The sequence below is a fragment of the Taudactylus pleione genome, unplaced genomic scaffold (genome assembly GCF_031769625.1).
Source record: "Taudactylus pleione unplaced genomic scaffold, aTauple2 ptg000154l, whole genome shotgun sequence".
Lineage (NCBI taxonomy): Eukaryota > Metazoa > Chordata > Amphibia > Anura > Myobatrachidae > Taudactylus > Taudactylus pleione.
The window spans coordinates 2333774-2356797 of NW_028284556.1; the positions used below are offsets into that span (position 1 = coordinate 2333774).

The following is a 23024-nucleotide window of genomic DNA, read 5'->3' on the forward strand; positions in this document are numbered from 1 at the left end:
CTAGCTGACATTTTAAAAGAACCACAGGTGGTGCTAATTATTTCGTTTGTGATATTGAGGTGAACATGCAACACTAGTAAAATTGTATGAAATACTGCAGAATTTATTGTGGTCATCGTGTGGGCTGGGGAGGGGGTTTCCAGGCCACCAGAAATCCCACTGTATTTGCCTATGCATCTTGTATATGCTTTTCCACCCCCAATTCTTCCCATCTCTTTCACTTCCTTTTTCCTCTTTCTCTCCCCCTGTCTCTCTCCCTTCCACCCTCTCTCTCTTCTCCTCAATCTGTCTCTCCCCGTTCTCTTTCTTTCTCTCCCCTCCTTTCTCCCCTCTCCCTATCCCTGTCCTGCTCTTTCTCTCCCTCTATCTCCCTTATACACAATTTACACCAGAGCAAAAACCTGGGTTATTGCTAGGTCTACCTGGGCTGCAGCTCAGTGTAAAAGGGTTCCTGAGAAATAACCTGGGTTATGTGACCCTGCAATCTAACCCAGGTAGCTACCAGGGTCGGACCCAGGATGGACCTGGGTAATGGTGCAGGGTTATCTGACCTGGGTCATGCCTAAACTGAGCTGATTGGTGGTTGTGGAGCAGTCACCTCACACTGTTTATGACCTCACAAGTTTAGCAGGGCAGACCCAGGTGCTGTGTAAATGGTGTCTGACCTGGGTTAGAACCATGTCTGTATCCCAAGTCGGACCCGGGTTTTTGGTGGAAAAGAGGTATTACTTTTCTCCCCCCTCCCTCTCTCTCCAGTATCTCTCTCTACCTTCACCCTCTATCTCCTCCCCTCCTACCTCTCTCTCTCGTTCTCTCCCCCTCCTTCCTCTATCTCTTTTACCCTACTCTCTCTCTCTTTACCCTCCTCTCTCTCACTCTTTCTCATATGGCCGAGATAGGGTAGTACCACATATGTAAGGTAGACACATACCATCATTACATGCGGTACAAGGGTACAACAGGTGAGGACATCCCCAGAATGACCACTCCCACAGCGGTGGTGTAGGCCAGCAAGTATTGTTATGGGTCTTCTAATCTCATTGGATCTCCTGGGCTACTATTCCAAGGCCGAATGTTCCATAGACCCCAACACTGCAACCTCCACAGTGATATTATCCTGCTCACAGTCATGTGTGCCAGAAATTAATTTTTTTTGACCTGTTAATCGTAGCTTGTGGGGGCCCCAGGGCAACTAAGTTGTGGGGGCCCCCTTCAAGCCACACAGAGCTGAGCCTCCCCCCCAAAGCCCCACACAGAGCCCCCCCCCAGGCCACATGAAGACAGGAGCAAACACATACACATAGACAGCATACCCACACTAACACATATACACACATTGACACATACATACACAGTATACACACTAACACTTATACACACATACATTCATATATACACACACTGAGCACATACATTCTTACTATTGATGCTGCAATAGGACCCGGCATCTCCTCGACTCAGGCATGACCCCCAACACACGTATTTCCCCTTACACTGCCCGCATTGGGAGAGGAGCTAATATGACAAGCCCCGCCCCCATAGTCCTGAGAATCGCGGCATACGTCATGGGGCGGGACTTGCCGAACTGGCTCCACCCCCAAGTATAAGGGGGGGAATAAGTGTGTCAGTGGTCATGCTCTAGCGTAAAACTGATGCTGCTGCTTGTAGTTGAATAATGGAGCCGCGGCTGCAGGGCCTCGTCCCAGGAACAGGTGCTGCTGGCACCTGTTCTCGGCAGGGTCACATCGACCCTGTGTGGGGGCCCCTCTGTGTGTGGGGGCCCAGGGACGACCGCCCATGTCGCCCCCCCTTTAAACCGACCCTGTCCGGCTGGACTTTGGATCTTCCAGGAGAGATGCTGGGCTGACTCACAAATGTTGCCATGGAGGAGGAGGTATTCTGGTGTGGTGGGTATCGGGTCTGGTTTTAGACCGTATTGCAGCGCTGGAGGAGAGAAGAGAGTCTGTGTCCATGAGAGCCTGTCCAATGAGGGTTGAACAGGGGATGAGGCCTCCCTCTAGCTTTCACTTGTGCTGGAACACTTACTGATAAGAAAGTGATAAGGTGCCAGCCAATCAGCTCCCAACTGTCATTTTTCAACCACAGCCTGTGAGATGACAGTTGGGAGCTGATTGGCTGGCACCTTATCACTTTCTTATCACTTTTCACTCTGTCTCCTAACACTGCTTAGTAAATAGACCCTTTAAACACTTAAGGCTGATATATAATGGATGCTTGTGACAGATTGGAATTCACACAAGCTCATGTTTATTTAATACAATATAAGGGCAAATATCACAAGTACCTGTATCAAATACTTGAAAATCATATTTGTTCCTTGAAAAGTCAAAACCTAATTTAAAACATTAGAGAAGTGTTTGTTACCTAAAGGACACATCCTTGGCACATGCGGTCTGGTTAATCACTTTTTCCATTATTTTTTCATGTAACCTTTTACATACATTAAAAATCTAGTGTAATCACACCTCGGAACTTCTCACACTCTTTACTATAGATTGCTGTACAAAATCACACCTAATACTCTCAGTCTCATCACATTGCTCTCCAACTTTGACAATCAATCAACAGCTATTCCCTAAGAAAGACTTGTGAATTTCTTTGGAGCATCAATGACACAATATATGCAACGTTTTTTTCTGAATGGTAGAACGCATCAAGAAATTATTGGCCGGCTCTTTTACGCGACTGCTGTCTCTGCAATCTTTACATGATACATTCAGGCAGTATGTACTTTTTTCAAACTGCGATTTGTGGCGGTATTTTTCCAATGTAAATCTCAATATGCCCCTCTAATATGGAAAAGTCCTTGATAAAAATGTTGGAGGGAGCTCAGTCGTGTGCATGCGCGAGACCTGGCGAGCGACGGGCTCTCCATCGCTCCGGGTCTCGCACCAAAGGGGGCGTGCTGTCAATGTTGATTGACAGCACGCCCCCTTTGGTGGGCGGCCCGGGGGCGTGCCTGCCAGACGGAGGCGTTCCCATGGGAACACCTACCGTCTGAAGCCGGCCCCACTGACATCACTAGTGATGTCAGTGGGAGTGATTTTGGCTCTATCAGAGCCAAAATCACTCCAGGGCTTGCGGCAGCGAGACCCTACCGCAGGGTCTCCGTCGCAAGCCCGATGGTCGCGATGGTCAAGACCATCGCGACCATCATCATGGACGCTCGCATATGCTGTGGGTGGTCACCCACAGCTATGCGAGCGGCCAGGAGGCCGCTCCATTTTCATGGAGGAGGGCACTGATTCAGAGCGAGCGCTCTGGTCAGAGCGTTCGGCTCTGAATCAGGCCCCTTGAACCATCAAAAAGCAAAGGTTTCACTATTTCAGTCATGCTAAAAAAGCTCTGTATTTCGGAATATTCCGTATTTAGGAATATTTGGATATGGGAGACTCAACCGCAGTGTGTACCTAGCCTGCGTCATCCTCCTTGTGGGCGGACATATGCAAAATCAGTGTGGCGTGGCGGAAAATCTGTAATTTCGGAACAGATATTGGGGCTTTCAATTTGCCGATCAAAATAATTGTAAAATGCACTATGTTAGTCTCACCTCTTTCCTTTTCAGCTATCCTTTACAAGTGTTCAAGACCACTCACTTTGAAAGGGAATCCACGATGGAAAATACATAGACTTATATCAGTGTGATGTATGGACATGTGGGGGTTCCTTTAAATATTATAATGCTGTCTCTGAATAACAGCCCAATGTGTTTTCATTGTCTCCAAATTATTTTCTCAAGGTCAGACAAATATAGAGTTATACAAATTGCATAAAATCACTGTGTACACCGACAATAACATTCACGTGTTTTCTGTGCAAGCTGAATTAGAGGTCACCCACATATATATTATTTGAATGCTTTTTACTTTACAAAAATATGAGCTGTTAAGACTAGTGAAGAAAACCTTTATTGGGAGTATTTTATTCTAGAACAGCAGAAACATTATATGATATCCTGCTGTGTGAAGATCTTGTCAGACCAAATTGATGAAACTGTCTGCTCGCCCCACAGGTTGAAATTTGCAGTATATTTTACCGTAGCTGTTCACTTGTTTTGCTTCACACTTCAAATAAATACACCGTTACTGTACTATGGCCTATGTGCTTCTGCCCACTGTTTTCCCTCAGAATTCCATGCTGACATCTCTAGACCAGGCAATAAGCGTCCCCCCAGCTGCTGTTGAACTACACTTGTTCATAAAACATTAGTAAGTTCAGCCTTTGACTTAACACTGGAGCTCCAGACGGTATGCCCAATCATCACCACTCTTTCAGAGTCACTGGTCTCCTATTGTAGCCATGCTAGACATGTGGGCAACCAAGCCGGTCCCGCATTTTCTATATGTCCCTAATCATGCTGGGATGTTATTTGCTTCATTAAAGCATGAGCTATATCTGTGTGGAAGTATTTGCTTCCAATATATACAGTATGGTGCCCCTCATTTGCCCAGGTGTTTTTATTTATTTTCCATCTACCTATATATTTGTCATAAGCTCAACAAGGATGTGTTGTTCTACCTATGTATTGTTTGAGGTAAGGACATTAAATCAGATGACATTCTTGTAATCTAATTGCATGGCGTTTAATTTGTTTGTCCACTACAATATATGTACATTATTTAATGCTTCCATTCTTATATTGTCCGTACAGTATACACTTTTAATCACATTATGCTGTACCCCAAAAACAGCCTTATCTGGATGGTTTGTACTTTTCTACACATTTTATTAACACTGCTATAACCAGTTAATTAATTCGTTGAAAGCTATTTAGTTATAAAAATATATAGACTCTGTTTCTGCCTGACCTTGAGAAGGGAAGTTGTAGACTCTTAATTCGCGTCGGGCTATCCCTCACACAAGAAACAGCAATACAATGCTAGAGGAAATCCCATATGGATGTATATATGCCTCACTAATGGAGGATGCTGTTATTTTTGCATCAGGGTTCTCATTTCAAAGCAACTCCACAACAGCTGGTTATTTGTAAAGGATAGCTGAAGAGGAGTAAGAGGTGAGACTATAAAAGCACATTTGGAACCATCACCAGACTTGGTAAGACATTTCATTAGTTTCATATTACATCATTGCTGTCTTTGACCAAAGAGCAGAAATTCACTTAATAGTCAAAATTATATCTTACAAATCCATTAGCCCAAGAAAATACTGGAAACATCTGTCTTACAAACATTTTTTTTTTTAATATTTAATTTAGTTACATTTTGCAAAATAATAAGGAAAAAACAGGTTACAGAAAGAGGAAGGGAAAGGGAAGTGGGTGCACATAACAAGCAAACATTTTCAAGAATATATATAATAAAAGGACATTTATGCAATATAGTAGAAAGAGGACAAAACCTTGTTTGCCAAATAATACCAAGAAGTAAACATAAGAGAACTACTTCCACACATATGAGAACGCGGTCCATGTATAATGGAATGAAGGGAGATTATCAATCAGCAGCCAAAAGGGGAGCATCGCGATATGTTCCATATGTGAACTAGACCTATTCCCTAATTAAGGCAAAAGGAGGTGGAGCTAAGGATTTCCAATGGCATTCAATTCAGCTCTTTGCTGACTTCAGTATATGCTATAGTTCAGTAAATTATACATTTTTTAATATGTTCTGAATCCCCTGGGATCGCCCAATGTAATAGAGTTAGTAGCAAAGGAATGCAATGTGACATCTGTGATCTGTGCGATCAAAGCTTGGACACTTATCCACATGGCACCAGTTTATGACAGGCCCAGAACATATGATATGAGGTATCCACATCCCGTCCTACACAACTCAGAGGAAGAAGGGAATATTCTATGCAACCACTGCAGGACTAAATATCATCTCGGATAGATTTTCAATGCATTTTCCAAATTACATGTCGAAGTAGCCGACCCACTCAATTTTGATTGAATCTGCGACCAATATTAGGATCAAGGGTCTCCCCATGTCATTGTGCCAGGCCATCTCAATGCCCCTACAATCTCGATTCTAGGGGTGTTGTGCGAAAGGAGGAGGTGATAAATGGAGGACAGGAGGCCTCTAGCTGGTGAGCGTTAAAAGCATAAACTTTTATGTTCAAAGATTGCATCAGTTATGGTTCAAATTATTTTTATATAATGTATATTAATGCAAGGGTATATTTTTTTCCACTTAAGGCACAACTAGTGATTTAGCAACCTTATAGCAATGTTGGAACAAATATGAATATCATACAACCATTTTTGTATAGATAATGTTGGTGGACGGGATATGTATTAATCACAGCCAAACAAGACATGACTGATGATGATGAGACTCATACTGACTATTGTATTATAGCCGGTGATGAATTAACAACTATGGACAAGCATATTCCAAATATCAAAAGATGAATATTTCATTAGATGATTATTTGATCAGAGCTCTAGTTAGAGCAACATTATGGGGTATCAGAGGTGGACGCAGGGAAAGCATGGGACGTAATTGTCCAATGGTTTTCCTCTGCACTTGGGCAGAGCACCACAGTGGTTACTGCACAGAGACGCAGATTGAAGTTGAATGGAAATCCATGCAATTTCCATGGGCAGCTCTGAGTGGTAACTGGGGGGTGAAGGTGGCTACCAGTCACGCACATGTCACAGGTACGTTGGTGTCAGTGACTGTGCCTAAAGATGCATTTGCACTGATACCAGCTGCCGTGGTCAGTCGGAGACTCTGAGCCTGCTATAGGCAGGTGCAATGTCCGATGGTGCGTCTTTGTACGAACATCAGGTGAATCGCGCCACAGCCGCTGGGTGTCTCAATAGGACGCCCATTGGCCATGGCATTACCATAAAGACGCAGTCGCTACTGCAACTGCGTCTACCTCAGAATCACCTCCTCTGAGTTTTGAGCAAAGTAAAAAGTAACTTTGTAGCTTTGAACTACCGTGCAATGCAAGAGGTACAAACACATTTATTGTTTTAGCATGCAGGGTAAATACTGGCTGCTTTTGCATGTAGCCCACAAATACTGGATTTTTTTTACACTGCAATTTAGATTTGAGTTTGGACTCACCCCTCCCAAATCTAAATCTCTGCACATTTTATATATGCCCCACCTGCAGTACCACATGGTAGGGATGGACATCGTAAGCCCGGGATCGAATAGTTGCCAGTCTTCTGGCATCAAACCCAGCGATGCGATGTCAACTAGCCATCACATTGCAACCATTTGATGGTATAACCATCTCAATGGTTATACTGTGTGCATGTGCAGAAGCAGTCATAGCTTTGCGCATGCGCACATAAGGCAGGAAAGGGTGCGCGTCCTGAAACAGAGGCGGAGACTCACGGCACGCCTGTTTACTTCACTGCGGAGACGTGCCCTGCGCTCTCCGAGATGCTGGGCTGCCCCCAGTCTCCCCTAACACTGTGATTAGATTCTCCCGCTGCTGTGCTCCCCCGACAGCCAGCCATCAGATGGCTGACGACCATTGAATTCCCTCTATTCCATCGAATTGGAAACATCAATGGTTGCTGATCATCCGCTTCTGATGTCCATCCCTACCACATGGTTTTACTAGGGTGAACAGTTACTTGTTGTTTTTAGCTTTGTTCACAGCTCAGAATCAGCCCCTATATATGGAAATGGCCAAATGTTTACCTCTTGGGGAAGGCAGTCAACGACAAGCAATGCAAATCAAAACTAGTTAGTACCTTCATAGAGTAGTAAAGGATATAAATAAAAATATAATGGTAATACTAAAAGTGCAACATGGAAATAGAAATTTAATGCCAACAAAATAATAACTTTATGGAAATAATGCATTCATTCTTTCAACAAGGGGCTGAAGCTCAATACGACCTAACAGTGTGCAGGTATATGGAGACATGCATGAATTGCCCTCATGTACTTGCACCAGATTATAAAGTAATTCATGTGTTTATTGCTTGTCATTATTGTAATGTAATATAGTATTTCATTAAATGGTTGATACAAAGATGATAGTAGGCAGGAACCTTTATTTACATTTTAATTGTTTGCTGACATGTAAATGAACTGTAATGAACTGCAATTCTGCAATGGTAGTGTGAGAATGCATCTGTGTAGATCTTAGGGACAAACCTGCAAGTGCAAGACACATGCGACTCTTAATACGCTGTGTGAATATACAAAACAACAATGTGATGCAAGGACACATATTTATGCATTTACGATTAGATCAGGCCCTGTGTGTACACAGAACAGTACAGGTTGGAGGTATTTGTATTAGGTCCATACTGGAAATATGACATTTCTATTGTGGTCGTTCTTTTGTCTGGATCAGGGTACAGCCTCCATTATATATACCCTAGTTGAGTTGGAAAGAAGTGCAAGTGTAAATCTGCCTTTATCAAGGATTCACATTGTTAGGAGATCAGATTTATAATATAGATTAAGATAGATATCTGCAAAAATTTTATTAGTCTTCAATTATCATGTAAACAGGCATAAATCCTATTTTTGTCTTTGTCTCTGCAGCGGGTCACGCCATTCAGGAAGTCCTTCATCCCAGTGTCCTAAAATCAATGGAACCTTGGATACTTCCTCAGAGTACATTCTTCCTCATTCCAATGCACAGCAGAAATCTGTTACTGTATCAAGGTCCTTCCAAAGACAAGTGGCTGTAAATAAATATGTAACTGGATGGAAAGAGACTGAAGATAGTCCTCCTCCAGAAGCGTGTGATCTTACAGTATGTCAAAGGTAAGAATTATGTCAACAGTATATTCTTATTGATAGAGAGCACTGTGCTCCGGCACTGTCTCCTCTCCTTACTATATAATATATATGCTGGGTACTAGGACCCAGAGTCAGAGAGTGGCAACCTCCAACCTGATTACCTCACTGTTGGGCTACTGCTCATGTGCAGCTGGCACCATCTTTACTCCTGAGATGAGACACCTAATTACTGCTGTTAGCTTCTGCTATACCTCTATTCTGCTTACCTCTGATACCGCTGTTACCCTGTTGATATCAATAAACCCAGCATCCTGGTTAAGGACTCTCTGTGTGGCCTAACAGTCCCTTTCACATTCCACCTGACACCTAGTGTGACCACTACCCCAAAAGGATATATATAATAGTTTTTTACAATTTTATGAGTGCTGTACAGATAAGTACCAGTATATTGCTTAACATCTGGATTTTCTCATAAATTTCACTAAACTGCCATAACATACCTCCCAGCATTTATTATTTGGAATCAGGGACGGAATGTGCATATGGAAAGAGGCATGGTGACATTACAAGGGGGTCTGCCATGTCTCATTGGGGAGGAGGGGGGTGTCCAGCGCTAGCCTGTCCCCTGTCACCTTCAGTGCTGCATGCACCTGCCAGTGGTACACACAGCTTTGAAGTGACATACCTCAATGGGTCATATCTCCCATCTTATCGTAAGTGACAGACCATATAGACGTATAGTGCAAGTAGGAGAGAATGCGGGGAGAGGGACTGTCCAGTGAGTGCTCACAGTCTAAGTGGTAATGGTGTAACAAAGAGTTTGAACTGGCAGAGAGAGTAGGTGGGTTATGAGAAGCTCAGGAAGAGGTGAATCTTAAGTGACGCAATTGTAGGTTTGGAGATTGGTAGAAATTCTGCTTTTTTGTATGCAACTCAGCTGCGAAAATATGCTAAAGTCTGCAAAGATCATCTGAGCATGAATACACCCACTGCTGCCTTCTTATCTGCGTGCGACAACGTATACCTGCGTAAATATCGGTACCATCGACAGGCATCTTGCCATTGCGGTAGGTCTGACCAGCTGCAGACTCGGGAGCTCTCCTGACATGCACAGGACTCTCATGCTGTATATGCACTTGCAGCGGCTAATTTATGCACACCCATGTAACAGCGTTTAAATGGACATACACACCTGCGTTTTTTTGCCGCACCCCTGTCACCACCCCCAAACGCTGACAACCTGTCAATCACTGTGCGATGTATTCCAAAGTGCGTCCGTAATTGCAATGCAATCGCTGTGCACTCGCTGTGCGGCTTATACACATGCGCAATGGCAAACAATCACTCAGTCTGCATGAAAATCGCATTAGCGTCCGTGTGGGAATCAGGCCCTCAGTTCAGCCATTCCTGTCTGTGTTAGCTAGATGTGATAATGGCATGGTTGCTTCTGACTTCTGATCTATCTGATATCAGCTGGTATAGAGAAGCCATAAAGGGGTTGATTCTTACCCGAATGCAATTGGTAATACGGATGTATCTTGCAGATGCCAGCATACTGCGCATGTACTAAAGATATAAATCGGTGACTGCACATGCGCCAATTCAGACTTAAACACACGGACGGAGTTCACTGGTGCGTACGGATTGACCCAACCTTCAACGGACCACGCTATCCGTGACATGGGTATTTCTGGGCTGCAACTTTGCGAACACACGTATCTGATCCGTTTAGTAGGAGTGTTATAAGCATGTATACCAACTTTCATGCTACATTGTAGCCTGCGGACGGAGGTTGAACACATATTTCAGACATATTTTTTGTACTCAGCACGGGGTGGGTGCAAGTCCAGATACTAAAGAAGATGGCTGTAGCTGAGGACAGAAAAACCGAGGGCGGGTTATGCTTCCACATGCTGCCGTACGGGCTTTCTGTATACATGGGCGGATTCTCGCATTATCACAAGCTAGTAAGCAGGCTTCCGCAGCTGCATGTGCTTCCGGCTCAGAATCAGCTCCTAAATGTGCAATAAACACTTGTAAATGCAACTGTATATGTAAGCAATCAAGCTTATGTTATAAGCTGGAGGTCACGATCACAGTACACATCCATCTATTAATATCATATCCACAGGTCCTGCCAGAGCTAAGTTACGTATATTGAGCAACAGTTCATTGGCTCTAGCATGTGGTGCTCTATATAAAAATCATTGGAGTGCTGTGATATAATTATATGATCTAAACTAGCACAACCTATGCTGATAACTCTAATATTCAGTATTGTTACTGGTCACAATCACCCTATGCACATGCATGTATCCTTATTGCTTTAAGTGGTCATGCTGCCAATTAGAGTTTAAGATCATCAAGGCATAACTAATATGGCACAAATCACATGACAGCTAAAACCACATGGGGGTGGCTCAGTGTACCCAAAATTATATACAATATGGTCAAGCAAATGTGAACACAATGAATAGTATCATTCAGTCAACTGAACAAATCAGCACAGCAAATAATTAAATAAATCATTAAATATATGAATCCCTTGTCCCCTTCTGGATTATAGCAACTGCAGAGCCATTCTTTAAATAAATAAAGACATGGCACGTGACCTATGAAAACGGATATTAATATAAGCCAACAAATCATAGTTAAAAGCGTTATATCATTACTGTTTACACCAATTCAATCAATTGGCTTATCAATATCTGCCTGCAAACTAGGACAAGTGCACTTTACCAGTGGAATGAAAAGCAATCTGTTCATGATACAAGCATGATGTGAAATCAAGTAAAAATGTAGATATGAAACACTAGTTTCTGTAGTTCTGTGTAATTTACATCAAATGCAGCAAGCAAATAGTATTACTTAATAAGTTGACATCATCAAGAACAGCCTCCACTTTATTATAAATCTTAATCATTTTTTCAGTCTTTGTGAAAGCAGCCTATAATTTGTTCACTAAAATAAGTTCAAGTGAATTTTTTTTTTTTTAAACTGTTTTAATTAAAAGAAAATGGTATACAAATCACAATAGCATATCCTGCATGAACAGGTTGGGTATGTGATCCCGGCGGTCGGAATGCAGGCTGTCAGAATACCGACAGCGGCATCCCGACAGTCCCAATACTGACACCTTAAGGTAAATTCCCTATTGCTAACCCTTACCCCTAACCCTCCCTCACCAGTCTCAGCTGGCATTCTGCACTGAGGTGGACCATTTTGGATTTTCTTATTACAGGCTGCTGCTGCTGCTGGCTGCTAAATGCTAGTGTCTGTGGTACTTGTAGTGCACCTGGTGGTGGCTGTCTACCTCTCCTGCCTGTCCTCTTCATTTCTGTGGACCCTGTTGCACATTTCTGCCTGTCCCAATATCCTGCATCTACTGGCTGGAGCTTGCAGTACTACTTCTGCAACTGCCTGCTTTCCTTTGTATCAACTCATATTTGGCTTTGGAGTGACTGTAGGGTACCTACTGAAGAGGGTCACTGACTAAATTGGTGAAGTACAAATGGATATTTCTCTGATTCTCCATGAACCTCAAAATATATGGGAGCGAGTTGGGGAGGCTGAGCGTCGCATCTACGTTGTGGAGGACCTCACCAAGCCTATGCAGGGTCAAATTGCAGATCTCTCCCCACAACTTTCTGTGGAATGAGCTCATCGACTTCCTTACAGGCCTCCTCCTCCCAGAACTCCACCGAGGACATTCATAGCCTGCATGCTTCAATACAAGGACAAAGACACTGTCCTCTGAATGGTCTGATTGCATGGTCCCCTCAAGTTGGACAATAATTCGGTTTCATTTTATCCTGATTTTGCCCTTGATGATTACAAAAGCTGTTTCTATTTCATCCAGTTAAACACAAGCTTAGTGACCAACACCTTCAATGCTCCAGCCTCTTCCCATCTCGTCTTCGTGTGGTGGCGATATGCTAATGCAAGTTGTCGTAGGGCTAATGTGAGCATCTGTGCGGCCTTCAAGCAGGAAGCTGTTCCCCCCACTTGTTTTTCTGTCCACAGATGCAAGAGATCCGTCTGACACAGGTTTCCCTTCTCTGTAAGCACGGAATCCTAGCTACACTCCCATGATACTCCCGCAAGACAGAACAGTTCTGTGTGATTGCATTGTTGACACCCAGTTCCCATACTGGGGTGGAGACGAGCTTGCCCGAATGCTGGACATGCGCTGGGAGCCAACAAGTGGTCTTTCCACACGTTTACAGATCCAGAAAGTGGGCGTCAGACCTTGCACATTCAGAAGCATGGGTAAATACAAAGGAAGGACTTTATAGTGGCATTGGCATAAAGTCACAGACAGGCGATCGTCAATAGGCGCAGTTGTGTCGCTTCTCCATCCACCTCTGAATCAGACCCTAAGTCTGAAAGGTTGGCAGTCACATTATGCCAGATGAGCTGATGGCAGAAAAGCATGTTCCTCCTAACCTGGCAATCCTGCTTCAGAGAATTGGAAGGGAACTTGATGGCATACTGTATTTTGTCAGGCTTAAACACTTCTTATTCAGAGTTGGTAGCAAGTTCGGGTCTGCAGCTTCCTTCATTTGGCTGCAGATCCCTCCCCTTGATGTACCTGGTTCTTATGTGGCAGAAGTGCAACTGGAGGCATGTTTCAATGTCAGTACTGGAAATGCTAAAAATCGCAGTACACAATGGAAACACATTACAATTTATGGTCGGATAGTGCAGATAATAAATACCCATGTGTCTTAGAGCATGTAAAATGCAAAGTGAAGCTGATGCAAATAGGAAATTTACTTTCTTTAATAACATCACTTAAAAATATGTGAGCTGGGTTCCCCTTCCCCAGTGTGAAGCATTCCTTAGTTGTTTAAGACAACTGTGCACTGCAGTTTAGTCACTTTTTCTACACTGCTGCAGCAGTTTTAGGACTTTTGCATAAATTAGTGTGTTTTCACAGTGTGCGTGTGCGACCAATTGGATGCAGTCATCATAATCAGTGTTACACTTACACCAGGATGAGAGCACTCATAAATCAAACCCCTACCCGTGGCTTTGATTGCGACTTTTTGCAGGTCATTTAGTTATACAGGTTGAGTCTCCCATATCCAAATATTCCCGAAATACGGATTTTTTTGGCTTGACTGAGATAATGAAACCTTTGATTTTTGATGGTTCAATGTACACAAACTTTGTCTAAGGCACAAATTATTAAAAATATTCTATAAAATTACCTTCAGGCTTTGTGTATAGGATGTATATGAAACATAACTGAATTTCATGTATGTACACAAACTGTGTTTGAGCCACAAAATTATTGAAATTATTTTATAAAATGACCTGCAGGCTGTGTGTATAAGGTGTATATAACACATAAATGCATTATGTGTGTATATTGGTGTCCCATTCCCAAGATATTTCATTATGGTATGCAAATATTCCAAAATACGGAATATTCCATTATCCAAAATACCCCTGGTCCCAAGCATTTTGGATATCGGAGACTCAACCTGTACTTTGTGATTACATGTTCACAACATGCAGTTACTGTACCGTGGCTGTCATGTTTGCACACCAGCTGCCCACAAACACAGGCCCATGGAAAATCCGATCATGTGCACTAAAAAAATGGAACTTGCGGCAGAAAAAAGGCTCAAATTACGGCCAAGTCTGACTGAATAGATCCCATAGCATATTCATATCAAATTAGTGCTTGTCTTATTCTTTAGCTAATTGCAAAAATAACAAGCTATGACATTTGGTAAATATTTGCTAGAAAGTTACATCTTCACATGTCTTCTGTGCAAAAGATAGCATTCAAATTTTATATGCACTATGTTACTATGTTAAGTAAAAATAAGACATGTTTTACTTGATACAGTGAAGAAGCATTGCCTTTGTCAGATCCGCTGCAGAATTCATCAATTGAAGCAGAAAGTGGGAGACAACGTGTCCTGTCAAAGGATGTTGAAGAAAGAAGAGGAAAGGTTGGTGATATTTCCATTTTGTTTGCAATATATGAATATTTAGCACAGTTTGCAGTCATGCAAGATAGCATTAAGAATACAATGAAAGCAAAAATATGTGTGCTATATCTACAATCAAATTAATATTCATTGTTATTGCATTGAATAATAATTTTCCTGTTTTAGTTATCACTCATGCCAGTGTGCATGGAAAAGAGTCATGAGATTATACAGTAACTACATTTTTAGCTTTGTATAGTGGTAAATCTACCACAAATGTAATGCACCTAGTAGTAGTAACCCTCAGTAATTTGCCCTCTAGTAGTAATGCCTGCAACAGTAATAGTAATGCACATGCATATGTCAGTCAGTAACATAATAAATATCAAAAACAGAAGCAGCAATATGCTTAAGAATCTCCTCTTAAAATGGGTCATATTGTCAGCATGGTAAATATGCGGTCACATCAAGTGAAAGCTCCTTCATGCTGTGTGTCCGAATTTCATGATACCAGCTGCATAACTAATCTTTGGGAAATACAGTATGACTGCTGATTACTAGACTGCTGGAGATGGGCTACCACACAGTGATATCTTCCTTATCTGTATTGGTAGTGCAGAACCTTGCTTTTACCCCGGAGCTCTGGTTTCATGACACTCCACCACGCGGACTCCGCGCCTGCGATGTCCTATTTCTAGACTGGTACAGCCTCACGATCTACACTACCTGTGTACCTGACAAGTGGTATACTGTGCACTAGGCCATGCAAGCAGGGCTCTGGGCTCAGAGTCTGCAGCTGCTGGTACATGACATCCTTCACTTGCCTGTGCCTTGTAGGACTGCCCAGGGATCTTACTCCGTGGCCCTTACTTGGTCCCTCATCCAGCCAGATATGAATGCAGCCTACAACTCCCTGAATCTGGATTCAGATCCCTTTGTCTACCAGGAAGCCCAAAGTTTAGATCCCACACTAATCCCGTAAGATTCTGTCCTCCCAAGATTTGAAGCCACAGGTCTCTCAACTAACACATATGGGACCTCATTCAGAGTCGATCGCTTGCTGCAAGCGATCGCTCTGAATGAGGGCGGCTGCTTACTTTTTTTAAGTGCCGCCTCCTGGTCGTTCGCTAGGCTGTGGGTTACCACCCACAGCTCTTGTGATCGACCAGGGTGATGGTCGCGATGGTCAAGACCATCGCAACCATCGGGTCTCGTCAACCGCAAGCCCCAGGGATTACTGATGTCAGTGGAGCCGCCCCCAAATGGCAAGCGTTCCGTCGGGAACGCCTCAGTTTGGCTGGCCATGCCCCCTGCCCGCCTCCCAAACAGGGCGAGCTGTCACTCACCATCGACAGCTTGCCCCCTTTGGTGCGTCCGTTGCTAGCCGGGTCTCGCGCATGCGCACTTGCGCATGCCCAGTGGGGAAACATCGACCCGGTTGCGAGCGCTCAGCGCTTGCGACCGGGTCTGAATGACCCACATGGTGTTGTGTTATATTGCAGCATGTTTACCATTGGCCTAATTCAGTGGGTCAGCTCATTTCTGATACCCAATTTTGGCCTCCAACTCCCGGTTCCTGCTGTTCCCATTTACAGGCAAGGGTCCAGTAGTCACCCCCAGTGATAGAAGAGCCCCTGCAGCTACTATGTGACATCTACTTCTTTTCTATCAACAGACTTGCTTCTAGGGAGTTTACTGTGCCGTTAAATTATAGTTGTACTGCTCTGTGAAGAAATACCTGTTTCCAGATGGCCCCCGTATTAGGGCGCCAAGTGAAGACTGCTCTTGCCTCCTCACTGCAGACTGGAGATACAATGGGGGCTAGCTGGAGACACAGAGAGGGGGGGTAGGGATGGATATCGGAATTCCATCATCAAATGATGGCTGGGTTTCCACCATCAAAACTTTCGATGCGATGGTAAGTATTAGATGAAAAAAACGATTAATTTAATATATTAGCCCTATTTCATGGCTGGCAGGGGACGGCCCTGGATTGGGGATGGGGCAAGATGCCCGATGCTGAGAGTCGCATTAATAAAAAAAAGTAACCATCGCAACACCATCGAATCATTACCATGCGATGGCTACCACCATTAGAAATCCGCCATCAAATGGTAAAATCACTACAATCACAAGAAAAACATCAATGGTCGACAAACATCAATCATCAATGTCCAGAGGGGGGCTGGCTGGCTGGAGAGACAGAAAGAGGGGGTTGGCAGGTGAGACTGAGAGGGAGCTGGCAATGGGGGTTGACTGGAGATACATAGAGGGCTGGCTGGAGAGACAGGGGGGCTGGCTGGAGAGACACTAGGGATGCTGGCTGGAGAGACACTAGGGGTGCTGGCTGGAGAGACAGAGAGAGGGGCACTGTCAGGTGAGACAGTGGGGGCTGACTGAAGAGGCAAAGAAAGGAGGGCTTGCAGATGAGACAGTGGGGGCTGGCTGAAGAGACACTGGAGGATGGTTCGAGAGACACTGGGGGCTGGTTGGAGTTAGATACACACATAGGGAGGGGGGTCTGGAGCAAACCGGAGCCTACGGGGAAGGGGGGGGCACCACCATCTATTTTGCCTCCAGGCGTCTGACATGAACTTGCGCCGCTGGTGGGGAGTGCTATTCCTCTGTATGTTCTGATTCTCCAGTCCTCTTTGATACTTTTTCTAAATGGTGGAGGCTATGGCACTTCCTCTTATTAGAACACCCTTAGCCACTCTGCTCCATTGGCCATCTCTAGCTTTCTTCTAGAGCTTTATAGTTATCCCCATTCTTATTTTCTTCCCCCACCCCACTTTAACCCTTCTCCTCTGGGTACAATTTATTATGCTTACAACTCTGAGTCAGTGGTGGACCTTTCTTTGTCTGCTGCATGGGCTGAGAGGTACTACTGCTATGTTAGTTTTACTACTGCTTACAGTAGTTATGGTTAAACTGTTGTCTGTAAATTCTAAAGATCTGAATTCCCCTAACAAGAGGCTTTTTGGAGACCTTTGCCAAAGTAGCAGTGCAGAAGACTCAGTTTGAGTCATCTTCCCCTCAGCTTTTTTCATATTTAAAGTTCCCCAATTGCTTTATAACTATTGGCCCACACAAAAAGGCTGGGGTTGCCATTATAATATTCACGTATTGCACCCACAAGGTCTTGCAGACTGAACAATTACCTTTTAGCATTGTTAGAGCCCAAACTTGTGATTCAGGATTCCCTGTAACTTTATTTACAGACTAATAGCCGAGATGATGCCTCAAAGCCATTGTGCCTCAAATCCATTGTTTAAGGTGTGGGCATCCAGGTGAGTGTAAGGGGTAAGTTGCCCATAGCAATCAATCAGATTCTAGCTATTATCTTCTAGAAGGTGCCAGTTAAATGTTTAGAATCTGTTTGGTTGCTATGGGCAACAACGCTTCTAAAACTCACTTCTAAAAACTCTCACTTTAGTAAATTTACCCCTAAGGGCACGATTCTATTCAACGCGATGTAAATAGCTCCGGGAGATAGCTCCCAGAGCTATTCAATTCATCGCGATGTTAGGTCGGGGAAGGCTCGTTCTCGCACCTTAAACAGGGTGTTTAGGCATGATAACGGGCATTCCCCGACCTAACTTCCCGGCGCAAGGCTGTTTTCCAGGCGCGAAGGGCAGAAAACAGCCTCGCGCCGGGACTTTTGTCGGATTTCTTCTCTCATCCCCGGAGGGATGAGAGAAGAAATCATTAGTCGGACTTGGCAGCACGGTGTATTAAATAGATCCGGGAGCTCACTCCCGGCGCTATTTACATCGCGCAGAATAGAATCGTGCCCTAAGGTTGAAAAGAGTAAACTAGAAGTGTCAGAAGGATCTAGACAATCAAATTAGCTTTCTTAGGGGGCTGGAATAAACAGTTGCAGCAGCATGTCTCTCTTTTAGTGAACTACAAAATGATGCCTTTTCGCCTCTTTATTGCACCAGCAGTGTTTCCATATTTTGGTTATAGAATCATGTTTTTTAAATTTGCATCGTATACTTGGATAATATTTTGATTTTGTCCTCAGATTTGCCCTTTGGAAATATGTTGACAGTTATTCAATGCCTTTGTTTCAGCAACCTAATGAGAGATTTAAATAAAGATAAATATTTGAGCTGTCACAGCTTCTATTTTTAGGTTATATCATTTTTCCCACTAAATTTGTGATGACCCTCCAAAGCGATCTCTGCTTTCCATAAAAAGGGCTTTTTTTTACATAACTGAACTCTGCTATTAGGACTCTCTCTAGACCTTTAGTCTCACAGGTAAAGGCAGCTTTCTTATCTCTACTGTGATAGGATCATTGGTAAATTGGTCTGTGGCAGGTACATTTGTCCCAGATTCCTGTCTTATGTGTTTTAAACCCCCAGGAGAAAGTCTGCAGTGTAGCAGGCTTGAGTTTCGGCTTTTTGAAAAGCCGGTTTGGGACCTGGGGGTTGTGGGTGAGAGGAGAGGGAGGGCTCCACCCACGGCCACTCCAGGTTTTGGTTCTCGCAGCCTGGTAACAGGTTTGTTAGGGTTTCCACCTGAGAGTGGCCAATATAAGCCTAGGTTGGATAAGGCTGAGTGCCTCACCTGGGAGAGCAGGCAGGGAGTTTGCTAAGAGACACTTGGAAACCTAACTGTGAGTGTTGTGCTGTGCCTTTGTTGCTGGCGAGGGCATTAGGCCCTGCCAGGTTCTGGTAGTGAGGGAACTACCTGTGAAGTTAGTGCCCCGACAGGGCTAGGATTTATATTTATGTTTTCTTTATATTTCTGACATTGTACAATAAAGACTGGCGCCGACCAGCTTGTACTTGCATCCAGACTGGTGTGCTGCTTCCCTGCTGCTGTGTGTGTGTGTGTGTGTGTGTGTGTGTGTGTGTGTGTGTGTAAGGAAGGAGTCCTCTACCCAGGAGAGGGACCCCCTAACCTAACTGTGTCACAATATGGTGGAGAATGCGGGCAACCACACACACTGAAGTTTCAGCAAGAGGAAAACTTTCCATTTAAAAATTAAAGGGACAGACACCCAATTTGTGAGTGTGGAAATAACACTGTGTCCTTGGAGTCCCATAGAGGAGGCATCAGCCAATGCTCAGAGAGGCAAGGTTCAGCTTCCAATCTACACCCCAGGACAAAATGGAGGAAATTATTAAGGCCTTGCTCCAAGCTACAGCAGCTCAGCAGGAATCTACCAGAGCTCAGCAGGAGACTAACAGACTTCAACAGGTCGCCATTGAGGAAACCCGCCAGGCCTTAGCGGAAAACAGCCAGGTCATAAGAGAGGTGGTACAGCACCTGGTCGCCCGGTCCAGAGATGTTAATACTGGTCCTCCCACCTCCACTCACTCCGTACGAGCCAGTCACTTCCTCCAAAAGATGACTTCGGGCGATGATGTGGAGGCCTATCTCGCCGCATTTGAAAGAACGGCCGAAAGGGAGAGTTGGCCCAAGGAGCAGTGGGCAAGTCTGGTGGCACCTTTTTTGTCTGGGGAGCCACAAAAAGCATATTTTGACTTATGCCTGGCTGATGCCAAGGACTATAAAAAACTGAAACAGGAGGTCCTAACTCGCTTGGGAGTCACCACCTTTGTTCGTGCCCAACGGGTCCACCGCTGGGAGTTTCATAGGGACAAGCCTCCACATTCACAGATGCATGACCTCGTCCATCTGTCCTCAAAATGGCTACAGCCCGAGACGCTGACGGGACCACAGATCGTGGAAAGGGTCGTGATGGACCAGTACCTGCGATCATTACCTGTGACTCTGCGCAAGTGGGTGAGCCATGCAGACCCTAAGTCCGCGGACCAGTTGGTCGAGCTGGTGGAGAGGTACGTGGCGGCTGAGGAGCTGATGAGTATGCCCCACCGAGCCCCGATGGCGCACCGGCGAACTCCCACAGACACTGGTAAGACTGTTCCAGGGGAGAAGGGTGCTGAGCGGTGGAATGTTCCTAAGACTGAGGGTGTAGAACCTGGAGACAGGCCTGCCAGGCCAGGAAGGTTCTTGCCCCGTAAACGACTAGACATTAATATGACTCAGTGTTTCCGATGTGGTGGCTTCGGCCATATTGCCGCTAATTGTTCACTTACAACTGAACCTATGCAATGTGATACTGCTCATGTCTACCGCAGGGGGTCTTTCTTTGCACAGAGAGCCTGTACGGCTGGCCGGCAGGCTGAGACTGATAAGCACATGTGTGTACTCACTGTAGATGGCAACCGAGTAGAGGCACTGTTAGACTCTGGTAGCTTGGTGACACTTATAAAAGCTGAGCTGGTGAACCCCTTGAGGCATACCTGGAAAACTGTTGGTGTGACCTGCATACATGGGGATACTCGATATTATGTTACGGCCGAGGTGAACATCGAGACACCATGTGGCTCTGCTAAAGTTTCTGTGGGTTTGGTGCATAGTCTGTGGTGTACGATGCAATATTGGGGAGGGACTTTGCTCACTTCTGGAAGTTGTTGGAAAGCCGTTTTGTTCCAGAGGTGAACAACCCCGATCCATTTGAGAAGGTTGTCGATGTAGTGGAGGAGGGAGTTTCTTCTGAGTCAGAGTTATTCCCTTTTTCTACTATGGTTGGCGAACTAGAGAATGCGGAACATGACGGTGGCCCGCCAACTGATGTGCCTCCCATTGAGGTGGGAAGTGTTGTTGGGCCAGGTGATTGTCTGCCTGATTTAGAGGTCAGAAGAGAGGTCTTTGCCGTGGAGCAGTTGAATGACCCTACTTTGGTAAAAGCCAGGGAGAATGTAAAAGTAGTTGATGGTAAACCCGTAGACCCTGATAGTCCTTTGTCCTATCCCCACATGGCAATGTGTCAGGATTTGTTATATCAGGTGACTAAGAAGGGGGAAGATATTGTGGAACAACTAATAGTTCCCAAAGCCTACAGAAGAACAGTGTTGGATCTGGCCCATGGTCATATAATGGCAGGCCATCTAGGGGTAGAGAAAACCACTGAGCGAATAATGCAGAGGTTTTTCTGGCCCGGGCTTCATAAAGAGGTGTCTGACTTTTGCGCATCCTGCCCTGAGTGTCAGTATCATGCTCCCAGGCCACATTTTAAGGGTCCACTAGTTCCATTGCCTATTATAGAGGTGCCGTTTGAAAGAATAGCGATGGATTTGGTTGGACCCTTAATGAAGTCTGCCAGGGGACACCAGTATATTCTGGTCATAATGGATTACGCTACCAGGTACCCGGAAGCGATCCCGTTGCGCAATACGTCAGCCAAGACCATTGCCAGAGAGCTAGTTCATGTCTTTAGCAGGCTGGGTATACCCAAGGAGATACTAACTGACCAGTGTACACCGTTTATGTCAAAAGTCATGAAAGAGTTATACCACCTGTTCAAAATTGAACAGTTAAGAATTTCGGTTTATCACCCCCAAACCGATGGGCTGGTCGAGAGGTTTAACAAGACGTTAAAACACATGCTTAGGAAAGTGGTCGACAAGGATGGTAGGGATTGGGATTACTTATTGCCGTATTTATTGTTGGCCATAAGAGAGGTTCCCCAGTCCTCCACCGGGTTTTCACCCTTCGACTTGTTGTATGGGAGACACCCAAGGGGGTTACTAGACATTGCCAAAGAGACATGGGAGGGGCAGTCTAGTCCTTACAAAACGGTGATTGAGTATGTTTCTCAAATGCAGGAGAGAATTGCTGCGGTAGTGCCGATAGTGAGAGAGCACCTGGAACAGGCTCAACAGGCACAGCAGAGGGTATACAACCGCAATTCTCGGTTACGTAGCTTTGCTCCTGGGGACAGAGTGTTAGTGTTGGTTCCCACTGTGAAAAATAAACTTTTGGCTAAATGGCAAGGGCCCTTTGAAATCTTAGAAAGAGTGCGACAGGTCAATTACAAAGTTTACCAGCCGGGGAAAAGAAAGCCGGAACAGATATACCATATAAATCTGTTAAAGCCCTGGAAAGATAGAACGGTACTGTCGGCCGTCCGAGCCCCTCCAGTAAATCCAGGGCCCTTAGTTCCCGAAGTGACAGTGGCCAAAACCCTGTCGGCAATTCAACAACAAGAGGTCAAGGAGTTTCTGATCAGAAATAGGGTGCTGTTCTCTGACGTACCTGGGAAAACCTCGGTCATTAAACATGACATCATCACTGACCCAGGGGTTAAAGTTAATCTAAAGCCCTATAGGTTACCAGAAGCACAAAGAGAATCGGTGTCGAAAGAAATTAAAAATATGCTAGAGTTAGGGGTTATTGAAGAATCACATAGTGAATGGTCAAGTCCCATTGTGTTGATTCCAAAGCCCGACGGGAGTGTGCGTTTCTGCAATGACTTCCGAAAGTTGAACAGTGTTTCAAAATTCGATGCCTACCCGATGCCAAGAGTGGATGAACTGATTGAGAGACTAGGGAC

The 23024-nt window shown here is 44.7% G+C and overlaps 1 protein-coding gene across 2 annotated transcripts in view; it reads left to right on the forward strand.

Annotated features, from left to right (window-relative positions):
* The window catches only part of SIPA1L2 (signal induced proliferation associated 1 like 2), a 249628-nt gene that overhangs the window by 149793 nt on the left and 76811 nt on the right, over positions 1–23024 (forward strand). For both annotated transcript variants that reach the window (XM_088474334.1, XM_088474335.1), the window contains exons 13-14: positions 8505–8729; positions 14566–14671. In XM_088474334.1, coding sequence (XP_088330460.1) covers positions 8505–8729; positions 14566–14671 — 331 coding nt within the window. The remainder of the gene's footprint in view (positions 1–8504; positions 8730–14565; positions 14672–23024) is intronic.